Below are 12,949 nucleotides of genomic sequence, written 5' to 3'. Positions count from 1 at the left end.
CCGTCAACCTGATGTTCTCTGACCTTCCACAAGATCATGCCTTGCTAATTTGTGTCTCTCTGTCTTACCTTTAGTCATTACCGTCCCACAGTCTCATTTTCCCCCTCTGGATAATCAACTCTGACCATGTGAATTCTGCCTCCTCTATGATACCTTTGCCAACTGTCATGCTTTCTCTGATTTCACCCTCCTTGAGATTCTATATCACTTTCAATCCTGTACTACAGGCTGCAACATGCAATTATAGACAATCCTGTATTGTGTCAGGTGGGTCTAACTAATCCAATTAGAAAGTGAAGTTTTTAGGTTCCATGTTTTGGCATGTCCCCTAACTCAATGATAAACATACAACAGGCATCAAAATCAGTATGTTTTTCATAGGGCCCACCATAACATGAACCACCCTTAATTTTAAAAATTTTTAAATATATTTTATTGATTTTTTACAGAGAGGAAGGGAGAGGGATAGGGAGCCAGAAACATCGATGAGAGAGAAACATCGATTAGCTGCCTCCTACACAACCCCCACTGGGGATGTGCCTGCAACCAAGGTACATGCCCTTGACCGGAATTGAATCTGGGACCTTTCAGTCCGCAGGCCAGTGCTCTATCCACTGAGCCAAACCGGCTATGGCCTACTTTTTAATTTTTAAACTATTCTGTAGTTTTAAGAGAATTTTTCTTCAAATTAAGATAACTTTCACTGCAAGAGTAAGTTACCTACTCTTGATGCAAAAACTCGATTCTGAGAGGCACATCAATCTTCAATGACAAAATAAAACAATAAGGCACTTTTAAGATAGTAACATGTTTTTATTACATAAACATTAAAATATTCCTTGTGGGAGCTGGTCTTTAGTTTGCTTCTTGCTTTCACAGAATATCAATTATCTATGGAAATTGTCTAAGAATGATTTATGAAACTCTCACACGCCCACCACAAAAACTTCAATGCCTACATTTTTCAACCAGATTCCTGAGAAAAATAATCATTTTTGTTTATTTTACAGTGTAATACATAAATTTTCTTTCAAGATATGAAAAGGATGGACTTCTAAAATGAGTCTCCTTTTGTTTACAAAGTTCTATAAAAATACATTAACTATGCTCATGTTTTTCCTCAGACTTGAAAATATTCCAGTTTACCAGAAAATAACAATGAACAATGATATGCAAACCACATTAATCTTGCAGCAATATAATGTCAACATCATCATGAACACCTTGCAAAAGTAGCTCCCCTGGGTATGTAACAATCTTCCTTCGTTTTGCAGCTTTGAGTGTTCCTACCAATGCTTCAAAGAGGTTGGCACATTTGTCATCTCGGAAGAGGACCCCAAATTTCACACTTAACTTCCCATCAGCATCTAATTTGAAAAAATACAATGTTAGTTGATGCAAAGTCTGTTGCTTGTCCCCATGTATGGAAGAATTATATAATCTTTAATACACATCTAACCATAGGTTAACCAAAATTACAATTTAACACTGAACAGTCATTATTTCAGTGTAACCTCTTGCCAGGTCCAAAAAGTGATGAAATAAATAAAACATGTTGCACACCTCTTAGCCTCAGTATCCTCTGAAAAAAGACTGGGAAGAAAACCAAGCAACATTTGCAAAAGGTGAATGTGTTAGTGCTCCTACTATGGACCAATTTCTCTCTCTAAATTTTGATGTTTTTAATTGTGTTAGTTGTTGAATCAATAAAAATAACAAAGAGTCAGGAGCAATGCTTCTCTCAATGTGTTATATATGTACTCAGAACCCCCAGGGAGAGAGTGATGACCTTAAAAACGAAAAAAATCTGTATTTACTGAGATCCCTAGATTATCTAGATTGGCGACCAGTTCTTAATACAGATGTTAAAAATTAAGGTATAGCCCTGGCTGGTTTGGCTCAGTGGATGGAGTGTTGGCCTGTGGACTAAAGAGTCGTGGGTTTGATTCAGGTCAAGGACACATGCCTGGGTTGCAGGCTCGATCCTCCCTAGGGGGCATGCAGGAGGCAGCCGATCAATGAGTCTCTCTCATCATTGATGTTTCTATCTCTCTCTCCCTCTCCCTTCCTCTCTGAAATCCATATATATATGTATTTATTTATTTATTTAAATATTTATTTATTTTAATTAAGGTATATACTAAAAGAAAATATGAGTTACTAAGCCATAAAAAGACATGGAGGAACCTTAAATACATATTACAAAGTGAAAGAAGGTAATGTGAAAAGGCTACATGCTGAATGATTCCAACTACAGAACATTCTGGAAAAGGAAAAGCTATGAAAAAAAGACAAAACTAAGTAAAATGATCAGTGGTTTTCATGAGTTGGGGTGGGGAGAGATGAACAGGCCAGGCTTCCCAATACATGCTTTCAGTTTGCCTGTCTTTCTTCCTGCTGCCTAAGAGACCCACAAGGGCTGAGATGGAATTTTGTTTATTTTCACATCTCTAGCACTTAAGCACAAAAGCAGCACTCAAGAAATATTTGTTGAATGAAAGAATTTAAATCTCCAGATAATCTTTATCCACTTAATTTTTTTCTACTGGGTGGAAAATGAGAGCAGAATTTTATTTTTAAAGAAGCAGATAAAACTAAATCAATTTCCAGCTTCAGCTAATATATCATATTGAGATTAGTCTAAATATGATTAATCTATATCATAATTTAGATCCATCAAATTATTCCACAACTTAAATAATTTACCATAGCATGTCAGTAGATAACACATCTCCATAGATACTTTCCAATTCATAAGTCATCCATTACCAGAAACAGGTAAGTAAAGACGGCCTGGTGAAACGGCAATCTTCAAAATATTTTCATCCTTATAGAAGTTATGACAATTACCTCGTTGTCTTCTAGTTTGTAAAGCTGCTAATTTTGAAGTGTGGGTTCAGTTTACCCTTGCAGAACAGTAACACTGTGCTAGGGATATAGAGGCTAGACCTTTACACTCCATCTTAGCCAAAAGGCTGAGAAGCAATAGAGGTTAGACTTTTAAGCTATTTTTTATTATCTTTTTTTGGTTAATCCTCACCTGAGGATATTTTTCTATTGATTTTTAGAGAGAGTGGAAGGGAGGAGGAGAGACAGAGGGAGAGAGAAACATTGATATGAGAGAGACACATCAATTGTTTGCCTCTCATACAAACTCTGACCAGGACCGGGGATCAAGCCTGCAACCAAGGTTAACCAGAATTGAACCCAAGACCCTGTGAGCCAAACTGGCTAGGGCTAGACTTTTAAATGCAATGAATCTGAACAATTAACACTCAGCTGACACGCAGAAAGATCTAAGAGAAAAAAGAATGCCATGAATCTTTGGAAATACATCTTTAATACCTTTAACCAACCAAACAATAGTACTACTCTATTTCCTAGACTAGGGCCTAGGCAGGGGTGGGCAAACTTTTTGACTCGAGGGCCACAATGGGTTCTTAAACTGGACCGGAGGAACAAAAGCATGGATGGAGTGTTTGTGTGAACTAATATAAATTCAAAGTAAACATCATTACAGAAAAGGGTACGGTCTTTTTTTTTTTTAGTTTTATTCATTTCAAACGGGCCGGATTCGGCCCGCGGGCCGTAGTTTGCCCACGGCTGGCCTAGAGTAACATGACCTCACAGAGCTCTGGAGAAATTGGGAATGTAGAAAGGAGGACCAGCCCGGCCAGTATTGCTCAGTGGTTGAGTGTCGACCTATGAAACAAGAGGTCACAGTTCAATTCCTGGTCAGGGCACATGCCCGGGTTGTGGGCTCGATCCCCAGTGTGGGGCATGCAGGAGGCAGCCGATCCATGATTCTCTCTCATCACTGATGCTTCCATCTCTCTCTCCCTCCCCTTTCTTTTCTGAAATCAATAAAAATAAATTTAAAAAAAAAAAAAGGAGGACCCACGTAGATGGATCATTGTTGAAAAGAAGACTCACCAAACTTCCACCAAGTGGGTATGATGAAGTGGGTGGGAGAAAAATGGGGTTAGGAAAGATTATTCATTGGTTTGATTGAGGAACTAAATAAATGACAACCTCCGCTGTCTCCTCCTGTTCTCCACAAACATTCCAAATGCAGCTCATGATTTCCTCCGGAATTCACCTGTCCTACACTCCAGAGTCTTACCTAATAGCCAAGGATTCATTGAGTGCCCCCAACTACTACAGTTTTCAAGAATCTTTTTCTCTGAGACCATACTAAATTGGATGACAGCACTTCACAGCTTAGCATACCATTTTTCCTGATAATTAGCTCATGTGTTTTTAACCTATTTTTCTCACCTAAGTAGTAAGGTCTTTGAGGGACAGGAACACACTTTATGTCACTTGTACCTAACACAATGCTTGCATACACAGATTTCCAACAAATAGTAAATGACCATATGATTAAACTCGGTTGTTGAGCCCACACTAACTTTTATATGCCTAGTTTATTTTTTTCTTGGTCTATTTCAGTGATGATGACCTAGGTTTAACGAAGAAATAAAAAGACTAGAGAAGACCAGAAAGAACAGTGGCCTCCAAACACATCCATGTCCTAATCCCCAGAACCCATGAATATATTACCTTACATGGTAAAGAAAATTTTGTAGATGTGATTAAGGACCCTGAAGTGGGGAGATTATCTGGAACTATCTGGGTGAGCCCAATGTAATCAATCACAAGTATCCTTTAAAAGTGGAAGAGAGAGCCCTGGATGGTGTGGCTCAGTTGGTTAGAGCATCATCCCGTACACCAAAAGGTTGCTGGTTTGATTCTCAGTCAGGGCACATACCCAGGTTTTCAGTTCGTTTCAGTCAGGGCACGCACGGGAGGTAACCTATCAATGTTTCTCTCTCACAGGGATGATTTCCCTCTCTCTCTCTTTCTCCCCCTTCTTCTCTCTAAAATCAATTAAAAATACATATCTTTGGGTGAGGATTTTTTTTTTTAATTGAAGAGAGAGGCAGAAGATGAAATCAGAATGCCAGCTTTGAAGAAGGAGAAACAGGGCCATGAGCCAAGAATGCAGGTTGCTTCTAGAAGCTAGAAAAAGACTAGAAAACAGATTCAGATTCTCTAGGACCTTCAGAAAGGAATGCACCCTGCCAACACCTTGATTTTAATCCAGGGAGACCCTTATCACACTGCTATGGTTTAAGTGTTTTTGTTCCCCTCCTCCCTCCAAACCCTTAAGTTCTGAATTGCTAAAGGTCTGATACTAGCAGATGGTGCCTTTGGAAGATGCTAAAATTATGAGGGTGTAAGGATTTAAAGTCATGAATCATAAAGATTAATGCCTTATAAAAGAGGCTGCAAAGAGATCGAAGCCCCATCCACCATGTGAGGATAAAAAAAGAAATCTGTGACCTGGAAGAGGACTTAAGCCAACCATGCTGGTACCCTGATCTTGGACTTCTAGCCTCCAGAACTATGAGCAATATAGTTCTGCTCTTTATAAGCTGGTCTGTGGTATTTTGTAATAGCAGCACCAATAAACTAAGAAAGACTCCTAAACTACTTTACTCTTCGGATATTAAAAGCATTGTTTCACATCACTAAGTTTGTAGTAATGCTATGGCAACAATAGAAAACTAATACAGGGACGTTTGATATGAATGGCTTATAGAATTTTCAAAGTATGTCTTGTTATTTCAAATGATTTGTAATTCATAAGCAGATAGAGCCGTAAGTAAGAAGAATTAAGCTATAACAATAAAATAACTCTTATGAGGTAATTTAAAACCGTTTTTCACTAATATGATATAATTTTATAACTTTGAGTTCCATTATCCTAGTTATTGCTGAATATGTCTAGTGCTCTTACATTTTCAAAACATTCCCCACATCTTCCATGTCTTACCTGAGATGTACAAATACCCAAAGGTACAAGTACAATAGTTACTTTCATTTCATTTTGGGAAAGGAACACTAATACTACCAATTTTACATATCACTAATTTCATGGTAGCTTCTTAGATGCTGCTGAAGAAAAGCTGACTTTAAAAAAAAATTGCCTAAAGGTTGGTTTAGTTATATGTACATAAATACCTGATTATATAAAACTCAAGAATTTGGAGAAAATAAAGAAAATTTAATATAATTTCAATTTTAGTCCCTAGACACTTGGAAGTTTAAAAAATGCTGGCAGGATAAAGCAGAAAATAAATTTTAGTAGTGTGACAAAAAAAAATTTGAATATGATTCAATTACCAGATTTCAATGCAGCCAGATTAAAGAGGCACAGCAATTTTCATTCCATTCAAAGGATGATGAAATATCTTAACCATTCATTGCATCAGGACCCCAATACCCCACAAGCTTTGTGTCTCCACATATTAATTCATGGCTGAGGGCACTTGTCATCTGTGACTGAGGGAAGGGCTGTCATAGTTGTGTCCTGAGGCCTGGCGACTCCTTCCTAGGTTTCTACCAAAAATGCTGGTCCTACCTGCTCTGAAGCAAACTCAATAGAAATACTGTATCTGTGTTATAATACTTACTTTTTGAACCCAAACGGTGAATTTCCTCCACTAAGAGGTTAACCTCGTGTTCCACATTCATTGCTGCCTGAGGGAGAAAACAAAAAGTCTGTATTATTGCCATTTCTACATTCCATTAAGCACTTCTTGCCAAATCCAAAGGTCCTTTCTTTTATGTAGCAATTGTCAGAATTAATTTACGATGCTCCTCTTCCTAAAATTACTTGTGTGATGTGCATGGCACTAGAGTACTTCCATTTTCCCTCCATCTGCATAACGTCCCTCTGGGCTGATCCCACTCTTAGTCTACACATTCTATTGGGAAGAATGCAGCCATTTTCCTTGCACCCACTCTTAATTCTAAGTCCATCCTCTTCATAGTGCGGCTGCAGGCCATCAAAAATACAAAGGTGAGTTCATTGGTTGATCTCTTCCATGGACACAGACAATAGGGTGGTGAAGGCCTGAGCGGTGGAGGTCAATGGGGGAAAGGGGGTATATATGTAATACTTTCGACAATAAAGATTTTAAAAATAATACAAAGGTGAGTGACACAAGGACCTGCCCTCAGGGCAACTAACCCTCCAGAAAGGAAGAAAGGCCTGGAATGCATAGCAGTGTGACTGTACTCCTTTATGGGAGCACAAAGAAGGAAGCCACAGGCTTCATTGAGGTCACTGGGGAGGTGTAGGCCAGGTAGATAGTTAGGAAAGAGTGTTCAATGCATGGGAAAGAGCATGTACAAAAGCATAGAAGCAAAGGGGAAAAGGCAGGCCCTAAGTTAGGAGCTGGAGATACCAACATAAACGTACACACCGCCTCCCCTCTGGGAGCCTGCAGTCTAGTGGGGAAGGAAGATTGATACAAGGCAATTTTAATAATGTCAGGTCAGTGCAACAATGACTCCTGGGTCACACACAGGGACATGTCGTTACCTGGACAATGCACAGTGTACCTGACGACAATAAAGTAGTGGTGAAGACCATTCATCTTCAGATAACGGGAGCTATTAAACTTATTTTGGCCTATTAGGTCCTCCACAGGCTGGGTTCTGCCCACCGTTCCAGCTTCCTCTACTCACTCCACTTGAACTCTAGCTACAGCTACATGGGGCTTCTTTTTGTCCTTCAAATGTCCCTCAATCTCTCACATTCAACCTTCCCATATGCTGTTCCTTCAACCCAGACTATGACTATTCCTCTTTCTTGGGCTAACTCCCACACATTCAATCCGAGCTTAGATATAACTTCCTCCGAAGCCTTCCATGAAGCCTGCAGTAGGAGAGTTCCCCCACGGAGTGTCCCCAAAGCATTGTCCACCCTCATCATTTCATTTGATTGGAATAACGGATTTCTTAGCTTTCACCGCAAGGTAAAGCTCCTCTAAGCGGGGATCTGATTGTAATGCTGTCTGCTGTGTTGTCTGGCACCAAGAGCACAGGTTCAATAAATATTGTTTCTATGAACTGAAATAGCAAAGGCTTGAGAGAGGATGGAACTACAACTATGGGATTGTCACCAGAAAGCTGCTGATTTAAGTGGAGAACAGAAAGGAGCTCTCAGAGGAAGAGCACAGAGACAGAAAAGGGAAAGTAAAGGGTCCTGGCAAACAGCTAGAGTGAAAAGAGAGAAATACCAGCAAGAGGGGAAAGCAGATTGAGGTGGAGGAAAGAACCCTGACCGAGTTGGGTCAAAGAAGTAAAAGAAGAAGAGTTTCCATAAGAAGGCAGTAATCTACAGTGAAAAGGACAACAGGAGGGTCAGAAAGTATGCATGAATCATCAGTCTGTTTCCAATCCTAAATTCTCCAAATCAGATAAGAGACTAAAAAGGTGTGGTTGTGTGAATGGTTTACTTTGGGGTGACAATTTAGAAAAAAAAACAAAAAACATTATCCAGACAGATTGTAACTAATTCCTGGTAGCTTTTATTTTATTTATTATTTTAATATATTTTATTGATTTTTCACAGAGAGGAAGGGAGAGCGATAGAAAGTTAGAAACATCGATGAGAGAGAAACATCGATCAGCTGCCTCCTGCACATCTCCCACTGGGGATGTGCCCGCAACCCAGGTACATGCCCTTGACCGGAATCGAACCTGGGACCCTTCAGTCCGCAGGCCGACGCTCTATCCACTGAGCCAAACCGGTTTCGGCCACCTGGTAGCTTTTAAAAACAAAAATGACTTCTAGGTTTAGACTATACTGATTGGGACCTCAGATTTTCCATCAGCTAATAATTAAAAGCACAACTGCCGTCTGCTACAGTACATGTAAGAATATTACAATTTAAGAAGCTTGTATTGCAATGAAATGCACATAAAACTATAAAAATTATAGCATCCAAATATTAGGAACTTTGTGTTGGTGAATTTTATCTATAACATTATATACTCAATTCAAGATATAGTTTAAGAGAGATACTCATAAGCTAAAATACACCCAAAGGACGTCACTGAAAGGCATACCATGAGAATTATGGTAGAAAAAACACATCCCTGTAAATGTCAGCATGGGGGACAGCTGCTGTTTTTACCTACCCAGCACCCATTTCCCATGTTGGCACCACTAGTCTAATTTTTGTTTGGATCAAGTCTTCCTAACTCTAAACTCATGTACCTTGGATAGAGCCTTGCCCTAAACTCCAGTAATGGTTCAGAGCCAGAATAATTGATTGGGAGGCATAGGTAAATGATTTCATCCCGAACAATGAGGTACTGTCCCACTGGGTTCTAAGATGTAAGTTTACAACCCCTGATGTAAACAGCTACCATTGGGAGGAATCTTACAGGAATAAAGCTGGAACAAAGAAAAGTCCAACCACATAACAATGATTGAGCCAATACAGGGCCCTGGACTTTCCAGTCACATAAACCAATCAACTTTCCTGGTTTTGTGTTTTTTAATGAGTTTCTGTCACTTGCATTCTAAAGACTCTTGACCCAAAAAGTTAACCTGGAGAAGATCTACCACTATTTTTATTTTAATTAAAGCTCCCTTTGTGTACCTATGTGAAGAGTTTTATGTTGCTCTATCTGATAAGATGGATAGTTGTAATAGAAAGGCAGATTTGGGAGGCATATAAGAAAAATTTCTCTAACAATTAAATTCCATATAAGAAAAATTTCTCTAACAATCAAATTGCCTAACAATGAATAAAGGTGACACCCTGTTCTCGAAAACATGAATACAGAAGTAGTGTGGATCTGTGATGGTTGTTGAGGAAATTAGCCCACATTGGTTAGAAGGGAGAGAGAAATGTCCAAGGGGATTATGGCCCTAATTTTCAGATTCTATGATTTCCTCCCATTCTGAAAATTTCTCTAACACCATTCTCCACTCCTTCCACCTACCACTAGCCACACACTTCAGACAAAGCTCTCTTTTTATAATGAGACTCAAAATGGAAATCCCTCTATTATGTATAGTGTGAATACCTGCACCGTGTTAAACAGATGTATGCTCATCCAATTTTAAAAAGGGAAGGCAACCAGCATTTCTTTATAATTAATTACATATGAGGCTCCTTATCTGTTAATTCATGTAATCCTAAGAGCCTTGCTGAGTATTTATTATTTATCCCCATTTTACGAATGATGAAACTGGCTGTTGTCCCAGGGAGTGTGGGTGGGGGTGGGGGGGTAGTGAGGGGATGCTAGCACAATTAAAGGCTGTTGCTACCACATCCTCATCCTCTTCCATCTCCCCCTCCTTTTGTTCCTCTTTTTCTTTGCTAGTTATTATGCAAAGTGCAGTAAATGCAATAGAGTTGCATTTGTATGAAATATTACAAACTGAGTATTTACTAAGGCACAACACTTGCAGAGAAAGAAGGGCTCCCTGCCCAGACCCCTCCAAGTAGGAAAATAACAGGCATAGGAACTATTGCTAGCATACACAGTTCGGCATGATTTATTTATTTATTTTATTATTTAGCAGGGACAATGGGGTAGAAATATCCATTGTTACACAATCCTTGGAAGGCCCAAGGCATTTTATCAGGCTTGGGACTGGAGTAAGCAGCAAGATCAAAAACAATGAGAGGCCTGAAGCAGGCAAGTCCAGAGGGAAGAAAGAGCTCCTCAATGGGCCAATAGGCGGGAGAAGGGAGAGAAAAGGAGGAGGGGAGGGGGTGGGGGCGAGTGATTAAGGCACGGCGGTGGCAGATGCTGGGCGGCCCTCTAATTGTGACAGAATGTAATTGGGCAGCGTGCGTGGGAATCACAAAGAAAGCGGAATGTCAGAGGACTCAGCATATGGTAAAATGCTCTATCGTTAATACACATCTATGTAGGGACCTTGATAAATCTTTTTTTTTTTTTTAAGTTTGGAGGCAACACATGGACATTTTCTAATGTTGGAGGACTGCAGCCTCCTGGGAATCAGGAGCCAACTCCATGTGCTAGGGCGGGCCACTTTTCCAGCCTTCCCAGACAATCGCAGACTAGCAGCTGGTGCGGGTCGGAGGGTGGCTGGGTTCCTTCCCGCCTGCTCCCGGGCGCGCACACTCCTTATTTGGTCATCTCGGCTCCAAGTTTGGGAGCTGGCCCCGAAGGTGTCCCCAGACCCTGTCCCCAGAGGCCATCACACGCTCACCACCGCACTGGTGCAGAGCTGGGGAACGCGGGATCTGACCCCCTGCTCCGGGCCAGCACCGCGGGGGCGGCCTCCCCGGGAAGGGCCGCGTCCCGGAAGCCTTTGTCTCCGCGCTCCCCGAGCCCCGAGCGCCCCAGCGCGCCCGAGACCCGGCAAGGAAAACGGACCTGCTCCGCCCCACAAACCCCTAGGGTCCCGCACTACCCCCACCCCACGTACAAGCAGGAGAGCACAGAGCCGCACCACCGCCCGCTCGCAGAACCCGCTGCCAGGAGGCCATCAAATTGCTGCTGGGCGTCTCGCCCCGCACCCCTTCCCTCCCCCTCCCTGCTCTGCAGATCGGGCTCCCGACACGCCGCACCGCAGCCGGGCTCCCCCTGCGCCCCCGGCCCGCTGAGCACCTCCGAGCCGAAGGCGGAAGTCTGCGGAGAGGTGGTGGCGTGGGGCGCGTCCATCCCGCCCCCAGCTCCAACTCAGCCCAATTCCAGGAGCAACATCCACGCGCCGCAGCCGCCCCCGGGTCCTGGCTCTCCACCCGCAGCCCACGATTCCCCGGTCGCTGGGCCTCCGCCGGATGCCGGGTCCGCCCCGGACACCTGGCCACCTCTTCCCAGGGGCCTCGCTCACCTCTCCGCCTCCCGGGCTGGTCCGTAGAAAACCCGGTGCAGTCCGCGGGGGCGGGTTGTCTGATGAGCCGCTCCGAGGAGGAAGAGGCTGAGGTAGGAAGTGATGAGGCACCGAGAAGGGCTGGTGTGCGGGGAGGGGAGGAGGAAGAGGAGGGAAGGGGGTGGTAAGAGTTTCTGCGCTCAGGAAGTGGGCCGCCCACACTCCCAGGGACAAGCCTATGAGGAAGAAACTCGGGGAGTGGAGACGCCCGATAAGGGGACAGAGTCCAGGCAAGTGGGAAAGGGACCCAGACCTCCACCTTTTCGATTGCCGCCACCTTTCCTGCGCGCCACCCGGAGACAGTAGTCCCCAGCCCCCTGCATCTGACGCCTGATCTCCTGCCAAGGTCCCGCTTCTAGCAGAAGAAATAAAGCGCCCCAACGTGCTGAATGCTGAGGTCTCCCAGGAGAAACGGGACTTCGGTTCTCTCGGCCAGGAGCAGGGGTCTCCAGAAATCAGCAGGACAGCAGAATGGTGTGATGTGCAAACAAAACTCATCTTGAAATCCAATTTGTTCTGCAAAGAAATTTTACATGGATTCTGGGTCGATAGAGGTGTCTTCCCTTCTTCATTCATTACTTCCTACTGAATGCAACCCACTTATTCATACATTTCAGTCACTGTTGTTTTCGTGTGTGTGTGTGTGTGTGTGTGTGTGTGTGTGAGAGAGAGAGAGAGAGAGAGAGAGAGAGAGAGAGAGAGAGAGAGAGAGAGAGAGATGCTTGCTGGAGTCCCTTTGGAAAGGAAACCGAGGTTCTGCTGAGGTGACCCAAACCACTCCTAGGGCAGAGGTTGCACAAACAACCACCCAGAAAGCACCCCCTTCTCCAAGGAGGAGTGATCCTGTGGTCCAAGAACACGGTCCGTAAACTGGCTCTCATCTTCCGGGGTCACCTGGAACAAGCAGTTCTCCCGAATAGTGACTCTGGTAATTCTGTAAGCCATTCAGATTCTCCCTTGGAAATTGAAAGGGGAGAATACTGACAGTGAGCCATCTGATAGGAAGGCTGAAGCTGAAAGAGGGCTTGAGACAGGGGGAGTGAAAATGGGCCTCCAGAAAGCAAAATATTTGAGTGAGCAGATACCTGAGGATGAAGTAGGGGCAGGTGGGGCGGGAGTGGTAGACACGGACTCTAAGAGAAGCTGAGACCCAGTGATGGAATAAGATCAACAAATGCCTGCTCCCCAGGGACCTATGAGTATCCAGTCCCTGGAGGGGCACTGGATCCA

At 43.0% G+C, this 12,949-nt stretch overlaps 1 protein-coding gene across 3 annotated transcripts; it reads right to left on the bottom strand.

Annotated features, from left to right (window-relative positions):
* Positions 1-792: 792 nt before the first annotated feature.
* ABRACL (ABRA C-terminal like) lies at positions 793-12,178 on the bottom strand. 3 transcript variants are annotated; one of them, XM_036317707.1, is made up of 3 exons: positions 11,979-12,178; positions 11,681-11,800; positions 793-1,367 (listed from the first exon to the last, which is right to left on the bottom strand). In XM_036317707.1, the coding sequence occupies exons 1-3, from the start codon at positions 12,040-12,042 to the stop codon at positions 1,183-1,185; spliced, it is 369 nt and encodes a 122-aa protein (XP_036173600.1). In that variant the 5' UTR covers positions 12,043-12,178; the 3' UTR covers positions 793-1,182. The 3 variants fall into 3 exon arrangements, with proteins under 3 accessions (XP_036173600.1, XP_036173602.1, XP_036173601.1); XM_036317709.1 differs by lacking the exon at positions 11,979-12,178 and adding an exon at positions 6,480-6,546 and having other exon boundaries at positions 11,681-11,823; XM_036317708.1 differs by lacking the exons at positions 11,681-11,800; positions 11,979-12,178 and adding exons at positions 6,480-6,546; positions 11,455-11,637.
* Between the last annotated feature and the right edge of the window lie 771 nt (positions 12,179-12,949).

The sequence above is a fragment of the Myotis myotis genome, unplaced genomic scaffold, assembly GCF_014108235.1.
Source record: "Myotis myotis isolate mMyoMyo1 unplaced genomic scaffold, mMyoMyo1.p scaffold_m19_p_7, whole genome shotgun sequence".
In the NCBI taxonomy this organism is placed as follows: domain Eukaryota; kingdom Metazoa; phylum Chordata; class Mammalia; order Chiroptera; family Vespertilionidae; genus Myotis; species Myotis myotis.
This window is presented reverse-complemented; position numbering and strand designations above follow the sequence as displayed.

Bases quoted from the DNA above. Each gene is read 5' to 3' on its own strand.
- ABRACL (XM_036317707.1), bottom strand. From the start codon at position 12,042: ATGCAGGGGGCTGGGGACTACTGTCTCCGGGTGGCGCGCAGGAAAGGT. The intron at 11,801-11,978 runs GTGGAGGTCTGG...CCCGCACACCAG, and splicing joins AGGTGGCGGCAATCGAAAAG to CCCTTCTCGGTGCCTCATCA. The intron at 1,368-11,680 runs GTGAGCGAGGCC...TTTTCAAATTAG, and splicing joins CCAGCCCGGGAGGCGGAGAG to ATGCTGATGGGAAGTTAAGT.